Genomic DNA, 24,481 nt, shown 5'->3' on the forward strand with positions numbered 1-24,481 from the left:
ATTTTAAATCCTCCAACACATTCACAATCCAAGCGTCGTTTTTTGCCCCTTCCCTACAATCAATATCCATTCATAACCCCACCCAATGAAAAACTCCTCAATTTCCAGATCCGTTTGTATACATGAGACCTGGCGATACTCGCCGGTAAAAGAAAAGGAAACAAAAAAAAACTCCGCGCTCAAGTCCGTTTTAACGTCATCCCACTGGCAACTGCGAGAGGAAGAAAAAGAGTGCCGAGGGAGGAAAAGGCCAAAGTGATAAGCATATTACTTAGACTTCGGTGATGGCGACAAGAGTCATCTTGGGCGCATCCTGCTCCTCGACGACTTCGTCGCGCTTCTCCTTCTTGCCCGAGGCACCGGCAGCAGCAGAGCCAGCGGGAACGTTGACACCAGGGTTGACAATAATACCGACACCGGCGTTCTCGGTGCCGAGCTCGACCTTGGGCTGGTCCTTGAGGGCCTCCTTGGCGTAGCTGAGCGCAGCGTTGAAACCAGCGAGATCGCGCTTGATCCACTGCATGGCCTCCTCGACGGCCTCCATCTTGGGCTCGACGGGAGCGCGCTTGGCGATGATGTCGTTGATCGCGCGACGGAGGTTGGATCGTTTGGCTGGTGCACCTTCAGCTGGTTGTCCTGCAGGTTGCTCCCCGCCAGCTGCGGGAGCGGGTTCTTGCTGACCTTGTGCGGCGGCTTCTCCTCCGGCCTTTGCTGCGGCTCCCGAAGCCAATGTAGCCATCAGTTCTGATGCTGATTCTGTTGATCCCAGCGAGATTTCACCATCACCGACCACCAAGGCAGGCGAGTAAGCTCCCAAGTTGATGTTAAGGGGGACGGCAGCGACGGTGGCGACGAGCGCAACGAGGATGTGTTGAGGAAGCATGTTTGCGAGTTAAAGGTTTTCTGAATCTTTCGATTAAAGAGTAAAAGATAGGAGTTGTCGGGTAGTGATGATTCACAAAAATATAGAATAGATGATTGTAGTAAGTAAATTACTTCGCACGGCGAGGATAGTGAATGAAGAGTATGTGAAGAAGTGAAAGTGAGTGACCGGACTGAAGAACAGAAGAGTGTGGATTCAACATCTTCTTATACTGTGTATACCCAACTTCAATCGTGACCACGGACGAGCACTGTCACATCCTCTGCCAAGATACGTTAACCAGCTTCAAAGTGGTATGAAACTTTCATGAAGCTGTGCCAAGTCCTACAAGCACAGCATGGCAGAGCTTTACTTCCCAGACCAGCGTTGCCAAGCTTCCTCGACTGTTTGATGTTGGGTCAGAACTGTTGTAAGGGAAGGCTAGTGCAGAATTCATGCTAGCTGGCGAGTTCAATGCACAGGGATAATGACCAAAGCGGGCCAATAGCCAGGGTCTTTGACCTCACCAAAGGCCGAGGCCTCAATATTGATGGGGGCCTCAATGATCGCCTGCGGAGTATAGCTAGTCTTGAAGTTAGACTGGTAAGACGCTTCTATAGCCCAACTGTTTAGTGCGGGGACGGTAGCAACGATTCGAATCAACACTGGATAGTAATTGCATAGCAGCCGTACTTCATGGACATCGCCAAGCAGAATACCCTTGAAGACGTCAAGTCCGATGACTGATCATGGAGAACCATGAGTGTTGCCAAGCTGAACCCAAGGCCATGACACCTGTAAATCGCGGGTTGAGCAGCAATGCTTGAGCTTCCAAGCCTGTCGCTGCTCCACAAGGCTGGATTGCCAAGTATATGTGAAGCGGAGATTCTAGCAAAGAGGCGCTTGGGAGGGTCGCCTACCGCAACGGGTAACAATAGCCGTCGCCTCAGGCACGGGTGGTTGAATTTCGTGGGTGTTGGTCTGAGGGTCAAAGGGATCCAGACTGACATGGCTCGGCGATGTGCTTGCAAAAGGCTAAGCCTCCAACGCAACACTTGGCGTCTTAGCTGCGTGGAGCGGATGACCAGGGCTACGACTCGGAAACGTAGTGGGAGATTTCAAGACGTGACAGTTGCTTCGCGTAATGTTGACTTGTGGAGCCAAGCGACTCCGTTCATGGCTTAAATCCAACCAAGTTGCAACACTTGAAATGCTTGGCCTATGGGGAGGCCGCTGAACTTGCTCCCTCTCCAGACACATAGTGGGGCCTGATATCGAGGCCTGAGGTGCTGCTTCTTGTGAATGGGCAACCTTCTGCGGAGACTGACGCGTGCCTACATTACCGCCGATCGCACTTGTAGCTCCATCGCCATTTTAAGATATACTCCAGATATTAAGGCTCAGTGGCTTGATATCAGACTTAACTGCGATTGTTCAGGGGACGTGTCGGGCCCTATAGAGGGGGGAAACTAGTGCGGCGGGGGCGAGGAAAGGAGAAAGGCAGCAAGAGACGGTGGTGTTCGTCTGGGGTTCCCTCAGTTCCCCTCTGCGCGCAGTCTCGACCTTCGAACTCCTCCTGCACTGGCAGTTTTTGCCACCACCAAAGTGTATCCCTGCTAGCGGTCGCGTGTATATTTCCGAGGACGATTTGCCGAGTTGTATCGAAGAGCTTCTCTGGCTCTTCGTCTTATGACGCATATCGCGTTCAAGCATCCGCCCAGCTGTACCAAGACCGTTGATAATTCCAGAGGACGGGTACATCCCCACGGGTCGTTACCAAACTCTATTCAAGTTTACATGGGCGCCGTTTCCGAGCGGTAGGTTTCCGAGCGGTACTTGAGATTGCGCGATGCTGGCAACTAAGCCAGTTCTAGTTAGTCGCTAAGTGGCACGAACTAAAGGAGATCTCGAGATACCCTGCACATGCAGCAGCCGTTTCAACGGAACACTTTGTGCCGACTTGAAACACCATGTACTTCAACCTTCTTGAATCACACGTGTGGCGGAATTTTCCAGTGGCTGCTGTCGCCGTCACAGAGGAGCGCGTATACGCGCCACAATACTTCACGCCTGTTTGAAATGCTTTGAACACACAATAGTTCCAGAACCATTCTCAGGTGTTAAGCTACTGGGCAAGACCTGGAACCTCAACTTGTCACTTGTACCAAAAGCTCTCGGGAGAAGGAGCTTTCCGCAGTGGAGCAGGGCTGTTCGAGCGGACCCGCAACAACAACCCCGCGCTATGCAAAAATTTCACAAACTCCCCAAAGTCCTGGTAGAAACCACCGATGTGGTTCAACGTTCGATTGCTCACGATCGTCTTTTTCTACTCCAATATAAATTTTTCAAATTCCAAAATTTTCATCGAACAAGGCTCGGTGGTGTAGTTGGTTATCACGTCAGTCTAACAACCTGTTAGGCCCACTGAAGGTCCCGAGTTCAAACCTCGGCTGAGTCAAAGCCGGAGCTCATATGAGCTTCAACATCTTTTTTTGTAGTATTTCTACGCTTGATGGTGTTGTACAGTCGAGGCGTAGATGACTGGCTCGTAACACCTTTTTTTGCGTTTGAGGAGCATCGTGAAACATCAACATTCCCAGCTAGTCATCCTGATCACTGAGGCATGAAGAGCCAAGTTCATTCACGCTTCACTATTATCGTGAAGTACCAAGGAAATACAAGAGCTCTTGGCTCAAGGCTGAAATCGAACGGGATAATCATTGAGCTGTGGTGATTAAAATGAAAAAAAAATTGGCAGTTGCAACAATATCCTAAGAATCATGTACTTTTGTGCCTGGGTATCAGCCTGCAGCAAACTGGACGGCCCATCCCGTTCTCGAAGCATCACAAGCGGGGATAATGCCGGAGAGACCAACGAAAATACGCCCTTATTGTGCCGAGGCAGCAAAGTCGAGCTCGTTGATGCGACGGATATCCAACGACAACAGTTACGTCGGAGCAGCCGCAGTGAGTGCACAGACAACCACCCCAAACACAGCTAGTCGTTTCAATAATCACACATATTGTAGGCACGCAATTACACAGGAACACTTGAATGAAATTTTTCTACCACTATCACGAGAGTGAAGGAACAACCCCCAGCCTAGCTCTCAGACTTTGAAGCTATCGACGTTCTTCTTCACTACATCGTACGAATCCGATCGAAAGGTATCGTCGGTGTAGCTATTGCTATTCGCCCCGAAATTAATCAGCTTCTTGCCCTGGCTCCACTGCGGCCAGTTGCCAAAGTCGTTACCGACATTAGGATCGAGGTTGTGGACGAAGGAGAAGTAGTAGCCTCTGATTGTCTTGCGGGCGTTGTTGGGGAGGATACCAAAGAAGACTTGGATAAGGTCTGAAGCGTGGAAGGTACCGAGGAGTGGGGTGCCGTAGTCGTAGGTCGCGATGTAGGACCATGAGGGCACGCCTGGGTTCACTTGTGTGTGGATCTCGGAGAGGAGGCGGCGGGTCAAGATGAAGGTGAGGTCGCCGATGATGGCGGTGACGCGCTTGAATTGGGGTGTGAAGTTGTTAAGCAAGCCAGTGCGGAAGGGTGATCCGTCTTCGGTGGTGGTCTGGTAGCTGCTGACTAGATCTTCGACTTGTTGCCGTGTGGCGCTGTTGAAGAACTGGGTGGATAGGTAGTTTGTGAGTTGGCTTGTTGTGGTGATATTGAGGGTGAAAATGCCGAATAATGTTCCCTCGTCTTCTTGGGTACCGGCGATGAAGGGGACCTTGGTGTACTTTCCGGCTCTCACCAGGATATCAGGTGAGTCTGTAAGAGTCTTTCCATCGGGACGTGGAAGGTAGGACAAATTTACTGTAGAGTAAGATGCGAGACTTGGGACGCTATTGGCAGCATTGAGGAATTTGGTGTATGGGGTTGTGCGGAGACATGCCAGAGTGTCAGCTGCGCTCTTACATCCGGCTTCCTCGACGACCTGTCATATAATTAGCGTCAGAATGATGTGCTTGGCGAGTGGAGAACTGACCTTGTTATAGACAGCTTGGCCCTTTGGACAATCTACGGGATCGGCAGGAACAACCGAGCCGGAGTTCATGATTCCCGCCCTGAAGAGAGGTTTACCCTTGTAGGTGTTGTCACCATCGTAAAGTAGCATCTGGTCCATCACTGAAATGGAGCCAGCGCTCTCTCCCCATATTGTGACCTTGGTTGGATCACCACCAAAGGCAGCAATGTTTTCTTGGACCCATTCCAATCCTAGTCGTTGATCGAGTAATCCAAGGTTAGCAGAGCCGTCCTGGAGGACTTCTTTTCCAGGCAAGAAGCCAAATCCTCCGACGCGGTAGTTGACAGCCACGAAGATAATGGGTTTGCCTTGTTCAACAGATTCACGGACTAGGCTGGTTCCATCGTACATTTGAGTTGAGCCAAGTTGGAAGCCGCCGCCAAAAATCCAGAAAAGTACTGGTAGTTTAGCGTCAGGCTTTGTGCCAGCTGGCCGCTGCACGTTGATGGTTAAACAGTCTTCTCCAGCATTGGTAACTGTTTGGAAGAAGGGAATGTTGAGTATGTTTCCCAGAACATTAGCGGGAATGCTTGAACCGTCTACGCTAAGGAGGAATTGGGGGCATGCTTTTGGTTGGCCGGTACCGTCGACTCTTCCAAGGTCAGCCGTCAATGGTTGAGGTGGCTTGAGTCGTAGTTGGTTGATAGGTGGCTGTGCGTAGGGTATCCCTTTGAAAGACTCAACATTTAGTGCATCGACACCGACAATAGTGGCTTTGGGTAAAGGTGCAATCACTGTAGGATTTGCACGCTTGGCGATGTTCGCTGGAGCCGCGTAGGCCAATGGGAGGAGAGCTAGGGCCGCTAGAAACTTCATGATGGGATACTCTTTTCGACAAACCCTGCTGTGGCACAAAGTGAAGTTGAAAAGCTTTGTGAATTTCTCATCAACAGCCAAGTAGCATGGTACTTAACCACTTCATGGATCCAATTTCACAAGCAAGCAAGTCCCTTTCTCAGGCACCAACCTCGGGCAAAAGGTACATCGACGATGTCCATGTGATGGATCCTCTGCGGACTCTCAATACGACTCCCAGATTTACCGTGATCTTAAAAGTAACCCTGCTCCGATAAATACTTCCCTGGTTCCTGGAGTGCAGGTCGGCCTCTATTGGGTGAAGTACCCTCCATCAGTCTCGCGTGAGCAGTAGGGTTTGTAGAAACGATGAATATAATCTATCAGATCAAATCGCGCTACACATCAACCAGGGGAAGTATCCAGAAGAGGACTGGGCTATTATTACATGGCTTGGGGCGCTTACTCGTACTACTTCGTAGGTCATGGGGCTAGCAATCACTGATCGGACGAATTTGGCACACCATAAATATAGTCTGGCGAATGGTTCCGATAGAAATGAAATGAAGGGTGGAAAAATTGATTCTTGCAAACTCTTCATATTCTCCACCTTCTGGACAGGAACAATTTGTCGAAAAGGTGTGATTGAACACGATTCATGTACTTTAGTAAGTGGTGACGTATGTAGTGGGATGGATAGTACGGGCATCGTTATCCCTGCCAGCAAAGTGTAGTCCCAATCCGTTTTCCGTAGAAGATCCGAAGCTTGGCTAGTTGTCATCTGTCAATGCATTAACGGCGGAGGTATTTCCTCTACGGATTGGCTTGGGTAGTTCCGCGTGGCTCAATATGCGGGGTAGCGGACAGGGGTGGTTTCCCCATACTCTGACTAAACTAGACTGCCGATGCATTCCCAAGTATTGTTAATTAACAATAGACGCCTCGGTACATTTTCTTTGTCGGTGTAGAGCAAAAATTTATACCACATGTGACAACGTGACGGAAGATCAACCCTACAACGAACAATGTCCGGGCGTCTGGCAGTACAATCATGGAGTAAGCAGCCATCCTTGGCAACAGGAACCTGCATTCAATTGGCCAAGAGATTTCGGCTGCTCATAGCCGTCCACGGGGATTTCTGCGAAGCATACGACGACTTGTGGGGTATGTTTCCTGCCGAAGAAATATAGCTTCTCTGGGGACAATGTACTCAAGGGATCCTGGGTCATGATCAGTCGCGCCCTCAAATTTCTGTACGGCCGTAGACAAGAGAGGAAGGCAGGCGTTGATATTGTCGCTTTGCTTTTCTTTATTACTTTTTCCAGTAAGTAACAAGCACTCGTGATGAGGGCGAGCATCAAATGTCGATTATGCATTCTAGCAGCTGCCACCAATGACATAGAAAGAAAGCGAGATCTTCTTTGTCTTCTGAAGTTTGGGGAAAGAATCGACATTAGTGCTTATTTTCAACTATTGCAAGCCATTCTTACGATGATACTCTTCAGAGTCACGTGAGACGATCCATGTTCGACATCTTATCGATAAGTATACTCGTATTCGTCCGATCTATTTTAAGGGTCTAATCCTCTTCGCATGTTGTCCGTAGGAAAAAGGGGTTGATTTCTTTCTACAAGAGCCAGTCTCCACTATCCGGACCGCGATGCCGCAGGATTCTGTAGGTGTGTTGATCACCGATACATTTCGTCTGTTACTAAATGGGTTGATGATGACGAAATGCTCAAGCAACACCATCACAGAAGCACGTCCATCACAACATGGCGGCCCAATAGTCGTTGAAAATTGCTATCTGCGCATGAAATGCTTAATCAGCTCTTATCGCAAGCGAGCTTGTTCTACATCCAAACTCGATAATGGTGTTGCGTACGCTCTCGGGTAAATGCGAGGTCTTGTGCGGCTGAGTTACTCACAGCTTTCAGCCCCCCTCGGCTACAAACACGAGATAATTGGTTGATCCACTTTAGGCGGACAGCAGGATGATGTCTCCTATACCCATCAGCCTTGCATACAATGGTCACACCAAGCATTGGCAATTCGCTTGAATGGGATGGTAAGACATGATCCCACATTCAAAAAGACACACATTCCTGTTATACATTTTCAACATTTGGCAACAACATGATAGCCAAAGTTTGGTGGTAAATCCATCGCCTTGAACCAGGCTCCACCCGAGGTCCTACGCCCCACCTGCATGCACCCGTAGGCTGACACCGACAAAAGGAGCGCGCTGTTCCTGGCCAGCAAGGATGTTGAATCTGTGCACATCACTTTTTTCAGCTCTGCAGTCCCAAAGTCTATCGATATCTCTTACATATAGGCAAAGGACATAGCTGCTTCGCTGCTTCAGCTCTTCTGCTGGAAACCATCCGCCCAACTCTTGCACGTTCTTTTCTAATTCCTAATGGCGTATTTCGAGATCAACATCATGCCTTTGAGCTTCAATAGCAAATGCATTACTTTTTCAGAATGGATCGCGTTATTTACACTTTGTCTCGCGCCACTAATAGCTGTACGTATTGCTCTCAATACATGTGTTTGGAAAAAAAAGACTTTGTGTGTAGACTGACACAACTGTCTCCCTTTACAGCACGTAGCTTCAGGAGCACCTGCGATATCATATCTCACGGATCGTCGACTCAAATGGTACGATCACATCTGTATTTACAACCCCACATCTATCATTTGGCGCTACGCTGCCATTACGGACCGGCGAATTCGTGCTATAAATTGGAGTCGGCAAGACTTTGCGGCTAGTAACGCGATATTCTGGACCTCGAACGGATGGGACGGCAGTGAACACATGGCCTCTGCTACTGCGCAATACTGCTTACGATATCCGGAAACTACACACGCAAGGCCCCTTTCGTTGACAACCCTAAAGACCGTCATTACAACGTTGCAGGGAATTTCAGCCCTTATGATTTTGATTGGAGCCATTACTGGGTCTTCGATGCTTCCTGATCGTGTCGGATTCGGCGTTGATACAATCTTCTTCCCGCTTGCGATCTTGGGACTTTTGCGACTGTCCGCTGCCGCATGGTTGACAGAAGACTACGTTTATCAGGATTATGGGCAGCGGGCAGACTCTATGTGGGAGATGGCTTCGCAAAGTTCATCGAGGCCTGTTGATAAAGACAGCGAGATCAATGCCCATGAATCTCGTACTGGGCGAGACCCGCTACTAGTATCGAGGTTTCAATCCGCCGGCTTTAGATCTCCTGAATCCTCCTGGGGCAGCCGTATATTTCGCTTCATCTTTCTGGGCATACTTTGGGCGGTTTGGGTGTTGGCGGTTTTCTGCATTGTACCAAGTATCGGTGGCGGAGTGGCATACTATACCACTACTTCTTTCTTACTCAGTTTGTATTATTTCATGTTTACCACTGTAACTGCCGCCATTTATACCCTGTTCTTCTTCCGAGGTAAGACGACAAACACGATATTACCGTGCATATCCAGCACATGGTACAGGCTCTACACTATTTTGTTCACGGGTCTTATGATCGGCCTTGTTGTCATTGCGAGCATAGAAACAAGCAAGACTGTCGATGGGAGCTACAGCAGTTGGGAGCCAATGGAAAATCTTGGATGTTTGGGCTCCAGTGATTGGTGGTTTATAGGGCCATCATCTCAGATAATGGGCTTTGCATCCAGGAAGGAGTCGGACGAAAAATGGCTGACGCATGATCAAAAAAGCGTACCAGTGGTTAGGGTAAATGGGACTAACTCATCTGCCCCAGAGGAGTTTTGGTTGTACAATTTCACGGGCTATTGTGTAGGACAAACGTACTAACATGCCGCATATGTAATGGACAGGACTGTATAATATATGCACAGGATTATACACCAGAAATCCATCAGAAATGGATTTAATTCCCAAACATATCTCGGTTCATAAGCTGTAATAGGCGAGCTCTGAAGGACATTTTCTTCACTATCTGATGAATACTCCCATTGCAGACCTCGCGCTCTTGACACCTCTGGAAGCGCTAGGCTAAGATAGGCTAGCGCAAAACGCGACACTGAATTGACTATGACGATGACACCATTCATTTTCCCATCCATACACACAATGCAAGGCTGTACTTGAAAGTCACCTGCTAGCATTCCTCAGCAAACTCTATAACAGCTTGCAAATCACACAAAAGATATGCACCCAAGTAATACTTGAGCACACTAATAAAGTACCCCACTACATCCCACCAAGCGCCCGCCAAACCACTACAACCAACCAAACCGACGCAAAAAAAAAGAAACAGAACAAAATGCCACAGCCAACCGACATCCCCTTGTTTGCGAGCACGCAACTGACGCTCCTCTCCGCCGAGCTGGAAGCCGAGCTCTCAGAAACCAACGAGCGCCTCACGTCGCACACACCCTCAGCACTAGCGCGCGCAGGCCTCGCAATCCTAAACCTTAACATCACCTCTATACGCACAGGGTTGGGCGGCAAAACCGTGCTCGAGCTCGGACTCGACGGCGCTGTCGTAAACAAAGGCGCGGCCCCGGATATCCCTGAACACGGGATCCGTGTGGGGGATATCGTGGCGGTGCAGGAGCAGGTGGGTGCGAGTGCGAAGAAAAGGGAGAAGAGGGAGGCGGCGAAGAGGGGGATCGAGGGCGTGGTGTTGAAGGTACGACGGGAGAATGTCGAGGTTGTGCTGGATAAGGAGGATGACGATGGGGTGACGGGGGGAGGCAGGTTGTGGATGTGGGTTTTTACTACTATTTTAAGACGAAGTTTTTGGACTCGATTGATGAGGCTGATGTGTGTTTTAGAGTCAAGTTGGCGAACGATGTTACATACAAGCGGTATGTTTCTCGCTTTTCTTCACATGACGTGGATGCTGATGATGGGTTAGGATGAACCAGACTATGGGCAGGCTACAGAAGCTAGGGGATCAGGACTATTCACCCTTCATGCGGGTGTTGTTTGGACAGGCGTCGCCGTCCCCACTACCGAGGGATCTTAATGATCCTTCGAACCCGCTTCACAAACTCGAGTGGATCGATCCTTCCCTGAATGATAGTCAGAAAGAAGCGATTAGGTTTGCATTAGCCTCGAGAGAGGTCGCTCTCATTCACGGACCACCAGGCACAGGCAAGACGCATACGCTTATCGAGTTGATCTTGCAGTTGCTCAAGCAAAAACTACGTCTGCTAGTATGTGGTCCGTCCAATATATCAGTGGACAATATTGTCGAGCGGCTAGCCTCTCACAAGGTACCCATGGTGCGCTTGGGACATCCAGCGCGGCTACTGCCCTCAGTCCTCAGCCACTCTCTAGACGTACTCACACGGACTTCAGAAGCAGCTGCATTGGTAGAAGATGTGCGCAAAGAAATGGATGAAAAACAGGCATCGATTCGCAAGACGCGTAATGCAAAGGAGCGACGACAGATCTACACTGAGCTGAAAGAGCTGCGTCAAGAGTTCCGAGAGCGAGAAAAGGGATGCGTCAATAACCTGGTCACGAGCAGCAAGGTAGTGCTGGCCACATTGCACGGCGCAGGTGGATTCCATATCAAGGGGCAAGAGTTTGACGTTGTTATCGTGGATGAGGCAAGTCAGGCATTGGAAGCACAATGCTGGGTGCCGCTTCTGTGGACAAAGGTGAACAAACTGGTACTTGCAGGAGACCATCTCCAGCTCCCGCCTACGATTAAGTCCCTGAACTCCAAGGAGGCCAAGACGGCCAAAAAGAGCAAGGACAAGAAGACTAAGGATGCAGAGGATAATGCGGATAGATCCATGTTAAAGCAAGGAGAAGGTATAACACTGGAGACGACACTGTTCGATCGACTTCTGGCCTTGCACGGCCCGTCGATCAAGCGTATGCTAACGACGCAATACCGAATGCATGAGAAGATCATGCGCTTTCCGTCCGACGAACTTTACGATTCGAAACTTGTGGCTGCGGAATTTGTCAAGGCGCGATTACTCAAGGACCTGAAGTACGAGGTGCAGGAGACAGAAGACACTACGGAGCCGCTCGTCTTCTGGGATACCCAAGGCGGAGATTTTCCCGAAAAGGTCGAAGACGAAGGCGTGATTGGGAAAGGTGGCAAAGGTATGAGTCTTGGCGATAGCAAGTCTAACGAAGCCGAGGCGGCACTGGTCAGAATGCATGTCAGAAATCTCGTGGCTGCCGGCGTAAAGCCTGAGGATATTGCAGTTGTTACGCCATATAATGCGCAGGTGCGTATCATTCGTCCGTCCCTTTTCTACTTGTAGCGATTTTTTTTTGCAGACGGGAAAAAAAAGTCCCGCCTACTCCACAATTGCCGGGCATAATAGGCAGGGACAAGCGGGAGGAGTACTTAAATGCTGACGTGACTAGCTCGCATTGCTCGCTGGAATGCTCAAAGAAGAGTATCCTGGCATGGAACTGGGATCCGTTGATGGGTTTCAAGGACGAGAGAAAGAAGCTGTCATTGTCAGCACGGTGCGGAGCAATGCAGAGCATGAAGTTGGCTTCCTGGGCGAGAAGAGACGACTCAACGGTAAGTCAGGACTCGTATTGCGACAATGTCAGGTCATGTTTAGTATGGCACGCATGAAAAATGGCAGCTGCAGAGGGCCTCTGTGGTGATGGATGTGCTAATGAGGATTACCGGATTAGTGGCCATGACACGCCCAAAGCGGCATCTCTGTGTGATTGGAGATTCGGAGACAATCAGCAAGTAAGTGCGCACATTTGGATTACCGAATCCATGACCCCAGCAGCCCACTTTCTTCCTGTTTGTCCACTCTGGTTGCCTTTTGCGGCCTCGTCATCCAACGTCTTTTGGGGGGTCCTGAAACCTGAGGCTACGTGCATGCGCTGCGTCCCGAGTGCGAAGTTGCAGCGGCAGTCCGAGCGGGCCTTCCCCCCCCCAAAAGATGAAACTGCCGTGATACACGCTCCCCTGTATTATCACAAAGTAGCATATTCACCCGTCCCTTGTCCTGTCATCGATTACATCCCAGGCCGTCGGAACAAGATTTTGGTGTTCCGAGGGTGCGGATGATAGTTGGTCGTCGTCATTGTACAAGAGCGAGTTTCAAAAAAAAGAAAGAGGGAACATGAGTTTGCTAACGAGTGTATCATTTACTCTGTGTGCAGGGGTTCAAAGTTCCTCAAAGCGTGGATGCAGCATCTGGAAGATCACGCTGATCTTAGGTACGCCAATGTGACGGAGGTATACGGCGATTAAGTGCAGGTAATATCACAAACGAGACGACGGGGAGATGAAGTGCTCGGTCAGCAACACAAAAAAAAGGGCTGTAACATGGCTGTTGCCGTTGTAAGAGAGAGATTTCCGGTGAGTGGATTATTCCGGATCGACAGGCGAGAGACACGGCATCACAAACAAACGCTGTTAGAAAAGTGTGCGGTTATCGTGAAAGGGTAGTGTGGTGTGTGTGGGACAGAGTAGGTGGGTGTGGGGAAGGAAAGGGCCAGAGACATGGGGGTGTCGTGTGGGTTATTATTGGCTAGGGGGGCCCAAGCGCTGTGGCGGCCACGACTCTTGGTATAGTTTGGTTCCAGCGGTGGTACCGAAGCCACTGCAGGCGATTGAGCGGTAGGCCCATGACTCTAGCTGCAGTAGTTCAGCGTCAAAAAATGGCGAAGGGAAGGCTGAGAGCTGCCCAGAGGAGAGTGCCACGACACACCAAGCTCAACTATATGAACCCCACTGCGAGTGAGACGAAAAGAGCCAATTGCTCTCTATATGAGGTACAGTAAGTATGTATGTGTACTTAGGCTGCGCGCTTATAGTGTGGGTAGCTTGTCGGCACTTTCGGCATAGGGTAGAGTTAAGAAAGAATAGCGGACAGGGACCGTATGTTGCAAAAGCACAGGCCGCTGCTCCCGGGGGGAGGGGGAGGCGCTGAGACGAGAAAGAAGGAGTAAGAAAAAAAAGAAAAGAAAAGAAAAACATGCGAGAGATAGCAAAAGAGCGTATGCGTATGTGAAATACGAGTAATGTTGCTTCTCGGTGACGCCGCCACCACACGCTCCGTGGTATGTGTGTGTGCCGGGAAAGGGCCAAAGTGTGTTGTGTGATTGAGCCGGGTTCTCAGGGTTCACCCGCAGTCATGGGGGTGGGTGGGTAGGCGAGTCGTGAAATCAATAGAATCCAATACAATGGCGCAGCGCAAGCTAAGGCCGAAAGAACACGAAAGGACAAGCCGCGGGAGAAAGAGAGAGAGAGAGATGCAAGAGAGAGCGAAGTTCGAGACGAAGGGGAGAGAGAGGGAGGGGCGATCAAGAAAGTTCAAGTCAACGGCCGCGCCAGGCTCTGCCACGTTGCAAGGCCCTCGCTCTCTCTCTCTCTTTCTCTTCTGTTCCCTTTGTCAGGGCCGCTGCATCGGAGCAAAGGAAAAAAAAGTAGAGTGGTCTAATGCATAGGCAAGGCAGTGTTCACAAAGTCTATATCTTTGTTCTGTTGCTTCCAGGCCTTTACCTTACATGGGCGCCAAGGGATGCAGTAGAGCAAAGGTGGAAGTACCAAACAACGTCACGATAGACGGTATAACGTATGGATGTGCGTGTGTGGGCTTGCTGCAGGCTTGCTGCGCGGGCGCGGGCGCGGGGGGTGTGGGTGGTTCGCCTCTCTGTTGTGTTGCGCCAAAAAAGCGGTTCGCGGCACAGTGTCAGCGTGTTCGTTGGGCCCGATAGGGTTTAGCGCCGTGCTCTCTCAAACACGTTAATGCACATATGGAGGCCAGGGGGGGGGAGGGTTGTGTATTATGGAAAAAGTGGGAGGGGTTTTCCCTTCCCTGGAGTTTCGAAGAGCGAAGAGAGTGGCCGAAAGGGTTGTCATGTCTTGATTGAGGAAGCGGGACATGGCCAGGCGAGTCTGGCTAGGGTTTGGCCGATATGGTGTTTTGAAGCACGAGGGAAGATGGTGAGGGGAGGGGAGGGGGGTGTTTGTTGGCGAAGGGGTGTGGGTCGGGAGGAGAAGGTAAGTAGGTACATGGAGAGTATGCACCTAGAGAGTGGCCAGCGCTTGTCTTGTGTCTTCTGGCTTTGTTCGGGAAACGGGGTAACTTAATAGTCGCGTGTAAGCAGTTACTCTAGTAGTGAGTATGTAAGTAGTAGTAGTGGGTATGTGGTGTAGGTAGTTGCGGGGTTTGGCGCGTGCAGGCGGACAGACCAGACCGAGAGAGAGAGAGCAACGAGCGAGGACGTGTCGTCCATAGGCGGCCAGGATGGTGGTGCCGGCAAGGAACAGGGTGGAGAGGAATGAATGGATGTCTCCAAGGCCGACGTTTCAGATGGACAGAGACAGAGGGCAGAGCGGGCGCGTGCATGGCACCGGATTTATCGATTGCAGGCGGCCTGGTCAGAGGTGCAGGTGGCATACAGGAACCATGGCCAGACAGGCGACAGGCGCAACAACGACCATGCAGGCGTCGAGTGCATGTGTTGGCGACCACCTGTCGACCATGCTCTCCCATGCTCCATGCTCCATGCCGCTCAAAGAGTAGCCACCGTCAACGCCCCGTTATTGGGCCTACGCCTACGTCTGCGCCTACGCCTACGCCTACGGCCTGCCCCATGCCTGCTTGTCGGCCCATACTGCTTGATTCGCAACGACGCCATTTCTTTAATAACCTCCAGCCTGCCCGCACCCGCCATGCCCGCCCTCCGACAAACCCTCCCCACTCTACACAACACACCCTGGTCCGAATAGCTCCACCACTGTCGCTCTCTTTGATACATAGGCCCTCCACGCGCCCCTCCCATCCCGACCCCGTCATCCTCTCTTGCCTCCTCCAACTCTCCATCCCGGCCCTCGGTGGCTTCATACGCCTCATTGCTTGCTTGCTTGCTTGTTTTCTCGCTTGCTTGCTCGCTTGCCTACTTACCTACCTACCTACCTACCTGCCTGCCTGCCTGCCTGCCTGCCTGCCTGTTTGTTTCGTTTAACCTCGTCGCTCCTTCCATCTATCCACCCACGCACCCATACACTTGGCTTGGCCCTCCTTCACCATCGCCCATCACTCTTCTTAATTCCTCCGACCACCTTTTTTTTTGGTTCACATTTGCTTTTTCTTTCTACTCCCCCCAAAGGAACAAAACCATAAATTGCTTCTGCCGAGCTTACCCCCTTCCACAACCCTTCTCGAATGCACATCACCTTGCATATTTGGTGATGGTCGCTGGAAGAGCCACTACTTGAACTGAGGCACCCCTGTCGCAGTTGTCCCGACTGCAATTTCCAGAGGCGGTCCGCCCGACGTCCACTTCACTCGACGATTGCTCATCCACAATCGCCGCAACATCCACATGCTCCAGCGAGAAGGCTTCGTCATCGTCGATATGAGTCCTTCGGCATCCTCGCCTGCGCTGTTGCGCCGGGCCAGCTGGAAGGCTGAAGCGATCCGAAAGGGCAACTTGAAGATCAGCGGTCCAATCCCCATTACCGAGGACATGCCGCTCAATGACGAGGAAGAAAAGAGATTTGCTGAAAACGGGACCTTGAGTGATCCTCCCCAGCCGCCAGTCGCACCGTTGGAAGAGCAGCGCCAACGGTCCGTCACTCCCCCAAGACCGGCGCATCCTGCTCCGGCAGTTCCAGACCACCCAATGCCATTGCGATCAAATCTCGTGCTAGACCAGTCGCAGCAAGAGGAGGAAGTACGCGATCATGCTCCGTTGAGATCGCCGCGCAATCTGCAGCCCATCAGCGTTGTACAGCGCGATAGCGTAGTTCCATCCACCATGGCCCCATCTCCATCGCCTTTTCGGTCTACGCCCGAAAGTGCCGCAAAGGCGACGCAGAGGAAGCGCAAAAGCGGGCTCAGGAACGTCTTTCGCAAAATGTTCGGTAAAAAGACGGCCGAACCAGAGCATCAGCAGCAACAGGATGAGACCACCCGCCGTGGTCATAGCTATCATAATAGCGTAAGTAATCTGTGCAATACGCGACATCTTATTTCTAACACGATATAGGATCCGGGCTTGTTAAGATCGACACCACCAATAGAACAACGGCCATCACCGTCACCAGTTGGACCGAGGATATCTGATTTGCCCGTCAAGGAGCTGGAGCCATTGCACCCCTTGGGCCAGCACCTGCCATACCCCATGAACGTGAATGCGCCGCCAGCAAGTCCACCGGACGAGTATCTCACTTTTGATGTCAATAGGCCGGGGCGCCGAAGAGCTACGCTCCCCAATGTACCAGGCCTGGTCGTCCAGCGTCACAGCCTGGACGAGTCGCGACCAACGCTGGCGCCTTGGCAAGAGCGTATCGAGGACGGCAACATGTCTCCTTCTCGAATCGGCATTGCACTCTCCGGTCCCTCGCACGGCACCTCGAGACCCAACAAGCGGAGGTCACGCAGTGCGGATGCTCTTCGCGACATGGCCAAGGACCTTACTTCGACCGAGAGGAGACGCAGTGCCGAAATCAAGTACTGGCGGGAGAGCAATATGTCGGCCAGTGTCTATAGTCGGCCAGCAACAGCAAAGACGGTGGAGACGTTCCGCAGCGTACAGATGCAGGAGCCAATGATCCGGGAGCCAGAGGCGGATTCACACAACGAAATGAGCGCCACACTTGTGCAAGCGGATGATCCGCAAACACCCACGTCAGCAGGACTTGATCGGTCAAAACAGGACAAAGAGGAAGGAGACGTCTATGCGACCGTTTCTGACTTCAATTTCGGTGATTTGAAGAACGGCCGAGAGTCCGGGCCGGTGCCGGCAGAACCACAGCCAGAACCGGCACGAGATGGCGAACCCGTCTCTCAAGCCGGCGGCCAAGAAATCTCACCGGTAGCACCCCTTCCAACACCAAATCCGAATCGGCTATCAATGGAAGAGCGGCTCATGCATCTTGAAAACCAATACTCTAATCTCGAAACACTAACTCGCCGCCTTTCATCCCGAAACAATAGACAGACTATTATACTTGAAAACGCACCCCGGAGCCTTCGCTCGAGAGACCGAAGCACTTCCGTCTCTGCCTCGCGGTCTCACTCGCGCTCTGCGCCGAGCATCCACCAAGAGCCTTCTCATCTTCGTCATCAGAGCACCAGCAGCGAGTACGTAGAAGAGCCTGTGCCTGCGCCGAGTTCTCCTACTTCAACTCTCCCGGTTACTAGTAGCAATGAACAAGCCAAGGCACTGCAAGATATGCGTGCAGTGTTGGAAGTTGAGCGCAACGCGCGAGTCGCACTCGAGCGCCGCGTCCACGCACTGCAAATTGAAGTATCAAATTTGCAAGCTCTGGTAAACAAGCTCGTCTCCGGTAGCGGGGCGGCATACCCCACGCCCTCGCCAGACATGCTCATTATGACTTCTGAAGATAATCAGCGCGTGAACTGCTCTACACCACGAGCCATGGCACACAACCAGGGCGCCTACTACACCCAGCACCCGCGACCGCACGACTGGAGACATGACGCTGAGAGCATGTACTCTGATGACTTGGTCCTGGATTCTTCTGCCACAGGAGAGGCTGCATCGCCTGATGAGTGGGCAACGCCCAAGGAAGAAGGATTCTCTAACAGTGGGTTCTTCCATGCTCGTGACGATGGCATTAAGGAGTACTCATGAGCTTTCTGTTTTCATTTCTCTTTTTCCTTCGCTTCTTCTTCATCTTCTTCTCTTTGATTCATTTTCCTTTCTTGTTTCTACGTTTGTCAAGCGATTGCAAAAATGCGAGATTGCAGTTTGGATGGTGATAAAGATCATGTTTTCGACTAAGATACCCCACCGCAAGCATTTACACTGGCGGACGCGCACTGCACTGCGCGTGCTTTTCTATGTTTTAGTTTTTATTTGATCAGCTTGATTGGAAGGAGAGAGTTTTTTGAAGATTTGTGTTGCCTCTTGATGATTTTGCTTGGACGTCTTGTTGGGAATGTCGTGCGTGCGTGTGTGTGTGTGTGTGTGTGTGTGTGTGTGTGTGCGTTTGATGATTGAGGTTGGAATTGGTAATGCCTAAGCATTAGTTACATGATAATTAATTGGTCCTATAGTCATGGACATTTTAGAACTAGAGGCTTAGGGAAATGGATATCTTATACGTTGTACGGTTGGCAAACGAAGAAACAGTGCTCGATGATAATGAGTAGAACGGCCGGCTTGCGAAGCAAACCATGCCGCATCGGCAAAATGCCGTTAGATGCCGAAGACCCATCATGAGAGTTGCTTTACTTTGTGGTTCTCACTCGCAACTTTTCATCGTCCCAGATCACGTGAGCATCGCAACTTGATCGACTTCTCCAAAAGTAAAATCGATCGATACACATTACTCATTAATTATCTTACAATTCTCGCTCGTACGCTTGCAAAACCAAACAAAGGAAAAGCCATAGGTCTGCCAATTTGACACCTGGGTTATTCACTCTTCATCCCTTTCCCCCTTCCAGTCTCACCAACTTAGACACTAACATGCGGCACATATGCCGGTTCCCTCCTCTCAACCCCGTTGGAATCCACAACCGTCGACCTACCATCACCATTCGTCGTCGTATTAACATTGTTGGAGATGTAGTGTCTATCTCCCATAACGCTATCCCTGTTTCCCGCAACACTCTCACTATATCTCACCTCCTTGCCCACATACTGGACATCGTCTTTGCGTCCAAAGCTCTTTGCACCGAGCAGAAGAAGGGCAAGGATAGCGAGATCGCAGAGCTGACCGAAGATAATGAAGAGGAAGGCAAGGGCTTCAGTGGTACGGCGCGACCAGCTACGCGAGTTGCGGTAGAGAATGATGAGCTGGGCGATGGAGAAGGCGTTGCGGAGCCAGACGAGGGGCGTAACGAGCATAACCATGCGAGTCAGCGATGACTGAAACTTGTTCTGTCAAGTGTCAGCACCTTTCCCTCCCCTCTTCCCAATGTTCGAATGTGAAAAAAAAGGAAGTACTTACACCAGGAACCCCATTCTTCTTAATGCCCAACCAGCACAAAATCGCCTCAATCGTCACACTCGTCGACGCTGCAATGACTACAGACACGTACACCACGTATAGGGTGCGAATCACATAGTCACCCCCGATCTGCATGGGATACGGCAACGCACTGCTTCCACTACCCCTCCGATACAACCCCAGCGACCAACTCGCCAGTCCCAACGCTCCAATCGCAACCATCCAGAACAAATTCAACACGACGCTCAGGAAACCCGGTTCACGCAGCTGCGTGGCATTGCTGTGCACGTGGTTGGCGAAGATCCAGATTGCGCCGACGATGCTGGCGTTCATGATGATCATGGCGGCTTGGTAGATGAACGACAGAATGGAGATGGAGCGGCCGTAGCGCAGGTCCGGGGTTGATGTTGAGACGCCCGGGTAGCGGGGGTAGGCGTAGGCGGAGGTGACGTAGAAGGGGGAGATGGCGAGGCGGGATTGCAGGGCTACGATGGCAGATTGCGCGGCGTAGCCGATGGCCAGGCAGAGGAGACCGGTTATGACGAAGAATTGGGTGCCGAAGGCGCTTTAACAGGGAGTAGAGTTAGTATATGGTATATGGGGGAGAGGGGGGAGGATGAGGGGCATACCTGTGTCTCTTGCCAGTCGACTGCCACACTCTCATAACCTGTCGTGATCGACCCGATGCACCACCGCGTAGTTGCTTAGCGAAGAGTGCCAGGGCGGCGAGGAAGAGTAGGAATGAGACGCATGCTGTGATGATATGGAGCGAGAAGATGCCCTTCACGGCACCCGAGGCGTTTGTTATACCCATCTTTGCCCACACGATTCAATCAATCAAAGTGCCAGTGTCGATGTTAGCAGATGCGTAGAAGATCCAACGTCTCAGTATGGTAAAAAAAAACTGTAGTGCTTCTGTCGTTTTGTAACTGATAGTTATATAAAGAATTTCAAGACAATTCCTCTACTTGTATACCACGAACCCCAGACTATGCCGTCACAAACACACACACACACACACACACTTACTTCCATGTTTCCAGCCCAACTCCCCCTTCCACCCAATGTCATGACGCCCTTCCCTCACCCCAGTGACGTCCGCATCCCGAACCAAAGACGTATGCCATGGAAACCCTCTCCCCCAACATTCACAAAATCTCCCTAGCACCGGCGCCGCCCACACGACAACCAACCCGTCCTTCTAGCCCCACCGCAACCCTACATGCTTCGCCGTGCAGCATGACAGCAAATCAGCCACGTTCCGGCGCCACTTTTGCCCCACCGCTTGCTTTTCTTTGCAACAGCGCTGGATCAAGTGACGTTGAGCGTGGGCGCGCGGAGCCCAGCGGGATGACGTCGACTATTTTAGTACGTAGTAGTAGCTGGGGCTACTAGTGAGGAAGAGAACAAAAAAAAGTAATGACAACTATATGACCAAGCCGACTATAACAAGCACCTAGTACTTACTTCCTTGACGTCGTTGGGACTGGAACCGGCGGGATAGGGCCAATGGTCCCCCCCTTTTTTTTTAAAGGGAGGGTTCTAGACACGAGGGAAGCGGTGGTGCTGGTGCATTAGATGGTGGGGGGGGGGGCGTGGCTTGTCAGGGATGGAGAAGGGAGATCGGTGCTAGGATTTGAGATCTGAGGGCGATGATCGGGTGAGGCATGCGCTAGGTGGGGTTGATCGACGGGAGGGGGAGGGGGGGCTGGGCGGTGGGAATCCAGGCTTGCAGGTATGTAGAAAAGTACGTGCGTTGGGGTATATGACTAGGGAAGGAATTAGACGTTTGCGACTTCGCCTTAGGGTGGAGTCTTGTCGGGTCTGGGGATCATTTCTAAGTTTGAGGAGGAGAAAGAGAGGGGATTTGTCATTGGACATTATTGAATTTGAATTTCATTCGGTGCACAAGCACAATGCCAACTTTATTATTTTGGGGGGGGATTTCAATCGCTCTTGCCTACACCAATGACTCGTCCACTTCCTCTCAGACCCAATTCTTCGGGGCTTAGGAAGCGCCGTGCGGCTTCGACATCCTTGGCTCTTCCACCGCTACCACTACTCTTGTTCTTCTTGCCGTGCTGTGCGATTTCGTAGTCATTTTCGTTCCACCATCCGCAGCCGAAGATGACGAAGAGACAGACCAGGACGAACAAGGCGATGACTGCGATTACGAAAACGAAGAGTGCCCAGACGCCTGAGCTGATGTAGTTGACAAACGACTCAGAAGCTGAGTTGACAATATGTGTCGCTGTGCCCTTTTTGCCATTGGTATCCCAATCATGGAACCACATTGAGACTTTTCGCGGGCCTTTGGTGCTTTTAGTCTGCGCTGGCGGTCGTTCAACCAGGTGGACCTTGATAATCTCATAGGCGCCAGCTGGATCGCCTGGGGAAAGCAACGGCCGCTGCATAAGCACAACCTCGACTATCTTCTGCTTTTCTCCGTCCACAAAGACAGTTAGAGGCGGCGAGGTAAGATCAGTCCACAGCTCCATGATGTCGAATTGGAAAAGCAGGGCTTTGGGCTCATCCTTGACACGGGCCAGCGTGTACGAATAAGATGCGCCAAAGTAGCTGCCGCCGAGATTGTCGAGCTGGTTTGAGGAAATGAGCGTGGCCACGTCATCGGTGGATATGTCTTCCAGCACTTGATTGGCGTAGATGCGCGGGAGAATCTTGTTGTTTGTCAATAGTGCGGCGTTGTTGATGCTTAGATGGGCTGAGTCGTAGGGTAGAGATATATTCAAGAGCTGTGAAAATCATCAGCATATTTATTCAGCAAAGCGAATTGTGATCATGAAGGTACCAGAGCATTCGCATCTTTTCTTTGCGTCCATGGCGCATCATTGCCTTTCGACGTGTCTTGGTACAAGAACGGACACTCGACGCAAGGGACCTTGGCGATTACGTTGTAGCCTTCTGCCACAGTCGTGATTTCCGGCGCGACTTCTGCGTTGGCAAATGTAAAGTATGCGATGGCCGAGACTAATGCTGCTATTCGCAATTCCATGTTTGCAGGTGCAAATAACAAGGCAGGAAAGTAGACTATCTTGACACGTTGATGGTGGTGTGGCGCGTAAGTCAGCCGTGGCGGGTGGGGGCGGCATCAGTTATGTATCATGTGAAGCCGCGACTTAGCGTGTCTGGGATACAAGGTGCTTTACTTTGTTTTACTTTCAGGGAAATATTGTGGGCAGACCGCAATGAATTTTTCAGAACGCCCCATCTACATCAAAATCATTAAAATCAATCTTGTCTTTTAAACATTTGTTATCTTGCCAAATTTTCCTTCGCGCCATTAAAACCCCACAAGTTCACCTCTCTAATCGTACCATCGTGGGATCAGACATGAAATAAGAAAACATGCCAGAAACTCCATTGCTATGCAAAAAATATCAGTTTTTACCATGAAGAATTTCCAATTTCATCATTCGCCATCTCCACCTTCTCTGACCCCATGCTGACTCATCAGCATTGCCATGATCTCGTTATCATCGCAACCATTGGACAGATCGGAATATGCTTCGTTGGGGGTGTTTGCTGCCGTAATCTCACCATCTTTGAACACTCCATCCATATCCTTTGTCTCTTCTTCACACTCAACCCTCCCAGTCAAGACCTCCCGTATCGTTTTGCAACTGCGAAGAGCCTCGGCGCCTCCGCTCTTCCCCAAATGTGCTTCGATATCAACCAGCTTCTTCAAAATACGCTCTTGGTTCGATGCAGAAGTGTGTGGTTGAAGCCTAGGGTCAATACTTCCGTGATTGGTGACGGCAAGGGCTCCGATTTCGATAATCTGCCAGCTTCTCGCAAGTTCTTCTGGACGCGACATTTGTCGAAAGAGAAGACCCTCTGGAAATGAAGGAAAGAAGGGATTGTTGTTTTCTATGCTGTGATTTTGGTGAGTGATGTTGGTGTCGCAGTCGACATCTTCCACTGCGTTCAACGGTGTTCCGATCGGGGTCGGCAACATGCCGCCTACCAGCGGGCTAGATTGTAGTGAGTATGGCATGCTCGTGGGCTTCATCGGCCTGCCTCGAGCTGGAGGACTTTGACATGAACCCCTTCCACAATGCGAGTGAAGATCTTTCCCCCGGAGTTCCTCCGGTATAGTCCTCGAGCGTGGTGCTTGGAGACGGATGAAGGTCGGATTCGGCATGCTTGCAGCTACGACTCGGTCCATGTCGCCATGACTGAGTGATCGTCGGCGACTGCCAGGCGGCGCCAGCTGTGTTGAATAGAAGTGGACATTGTTCGTCTGTGATCTGATGGGCAAAGGCCGAGAATTGAAGACGGACTGAGGTATACCTGCTTCATAGAGTCCATGAGTTCCGAATGGGTAAGGGTGTGGTTTGTTTGCTTGTGGGGTCGGATACGCTGATGAGTGCCGATTAGAGCTGCAATTGGAGGGTTGCGGTGTCGATATGACAGAGGAGATGGATGAGTCGATAGGTACTAGTGAAACATCTCCATATGCGAAGTCAGTGCCGTCAAAAACTTCGCTATTGTTCGATGAGAAGATGGCTCCATCTGAACTACCGGGGCCAAATAATTCCTCGAAGTTGGCCTGGGAGAACTGATCCTGATCTGAAGACGAAAGAAAGGGATCTTCAGTGACTCCATCAAATGGCGTGCTTGGCTGAGACATTGTGCCGTATCCCAATTTATCACAATAGCCTCGGAGCGGTTGGGAGAGCGTATGATCGATTGTAGCACAGAGCTCTATAGTTGCGGGAAGGATGTTGCACAGAATATGGAAAGCCGCGTGATCGGCGTTCAGATATAGTCGTCAAACTCTTTATGGGCTGGTCTGGGCTGAGACATACAGCTGAAGAGAGCTTGATAGACTTGTTAACCGCACTGTGGTGAGCGAATCAGCGGGTAGCTGCTTG

The 24,481-nt window shown here is 51.0% G+C and overlaps 8 protein-coding genes across 8 annotated transcripts; 3 read left to right on the forward strand and 5 right to left on the reverse strand.

Moving 5' to 3' along the window:
• Window positions 1-271: 271 nt before the first annotated feature.
• COCMIDRAFT_80300 (uncharacterized protein) lies at window positions 272-883 on the reverse strand (the record flags this gene model as incomplete). The annotated part of the gene is made up of 1 exon (XM_007684259.1): window positions 272-883. The coding sequence occupies one exon, from the start codon at window positions 881-883 to the stop codon at window positions 272-274; it is 612 nt and encodes a 203-aa protein (XP_007682449.1).
• A 3,089-nt stretch (window positions 884-3,972) lies between these two features.
• COCMIDRAFT_31696 (uncharacterized protein) lies at window positions 3,973-5,709 on the reverse strand (the record flags this gene model as incomplete). Its single annotated transcript, XM_007684183.1, has 2 exons — window positions 3,973-4,803; window positions 4,855-5,709. 2 exons carry the CDS (start codon window positions 5,707-5,709, stop codon window positions 3,973-3,975), a joined length of 1,686 nt encoding a protein of 561 aa, XP_007682373.1.
• A 2,392-nt stretch (window positions 5,710-8,101) lies between these two features.
• On the forward strand, window positions 8,102-9,499 carry COCMIDRAFT_80258 (uncharacterized protein; the record flags this gene model as incomplete). Its single annotated transcript, XM_007684260.1, has 2 exons — window positions 8,102-8,215; window positions 8,294-9,499. Coding segments are annotated over 2 exons (1,320 nt in total), but the record flags the coding sequence as incomplete, so codon positions are not given.
• A 472-nt stretch (window positions 9,500-9,971) lies between these two features.
• On the forward strand, window positions 9,972-12,902 carry COCMIDRAFT_80178 (uncharacterized protein; the record flags this gene model as incomplete). Its single annotated transcript, XM_007684261.1, has 6 exons — window positions 9,972-10,417; window positions 10,486-10,518; window positions 10,569-11,904; window positions 12,047-12,209; window positions 12,329-12,389; window positions 12,812-12,902. 6 exons carry the CDS (start codon window positions 9,972-9,974, stop codon window positions 12,900-12,902), a joined length of 2,130 nt encoding a protein of 709 aa, XP_007682451.1.
• A 3,116-nt stretch (window positions 12,903-16,018) lies between these two features.
• COCMIDRAFT_79975 (uncharacterized protein) lies at window positions 16,019-18,262 on the forward strand (the record flags this gene model as incomplete). Its single annotated transcript, XM_007684262.1, has 2 exons — window positions 16,019-16,603; window positions 16,652-18,262. The coding sequence occupies 2 exons, from the start codon at window positions 16,019-16,021 to the stop codon at window positions 18,260-18,262; spliced, it is 2,196 nt and encodes a 731-aa protein (XP_007682452.1).
• Window positions 18,263-19,090: 828 nt separating this feature from the next.
• On the reverse strand, window positions 19,091-20,400 carry COCMIDRAFT_31700 (uncharacterized protein; the record flags this gene model as incomplete). Its single annotated transcript, XM_007684184.1, has 3 exons — window positions 19,091-19,516; window positions 19,587-20,151; window positions 20,216-20,400. 3 exons carry the CDS (start codon window positions 20,398-20,400, stop codon window positions 19,091-19,093), a joined length of 1,176 nt encoding a protein of 391 aa, XP_007682374.1.
• Window positions 20,401-21,532: 1,132 nt separating this feature from the next.
• On the reverse strand, window positions 21,533-22,599 carry COCMIDRAFT_31701 (uncharacterized protein; the record flags this gene model as incomplete). Its single annotated transcript, XM_007684185.1, has 2 exons — window positions 21,533-22,339; window positions 22,396-22,599. 2 exons carry the CDS (start codon window positions 22,597-22,599, stop codon window positions 21,533-21,535), a joined length of 1,011 nt encoding a protein of 336 aa, XP_007682375.1.
• A 417-nt stretch (window positions 22,600-23,016) lies between these two features.
• COCMIDRAFT_80447 (uncharacterized protein) lies at window positions 23,017-24,237 on the reverse strand (the record flags this gene model as incomplete). Its single annotated transcript, XM_007684263.1, has 1 exon — window positions 23,017-24,237. The coding sequence occupies one exon, from the start codon at window positions 24,235-24,237 to the stop codon at window positions 23,017-23,019; it is 1,221 nt and encodes a 406-aa protein (XP_007682453.1).
• Between the last annotated feature and the right edge of the window lie 244 nt (window positions 24,238-24,481).

Source organism: Bipolaris oryzae (assembly GCF_000523455.1).
Source record: "Bipolaris oryzae ATCC 44560 unplaced genomic scaffold scaffold_1, whole genome shotgun sequence".
Classification (NCBI taxonomy): Eukaryota; Fungi; Ascomycota; class Dothideomycetes; order Pleosporales; family Pleosporaceae; genus Bipolaris; species Bipolaris oryzae.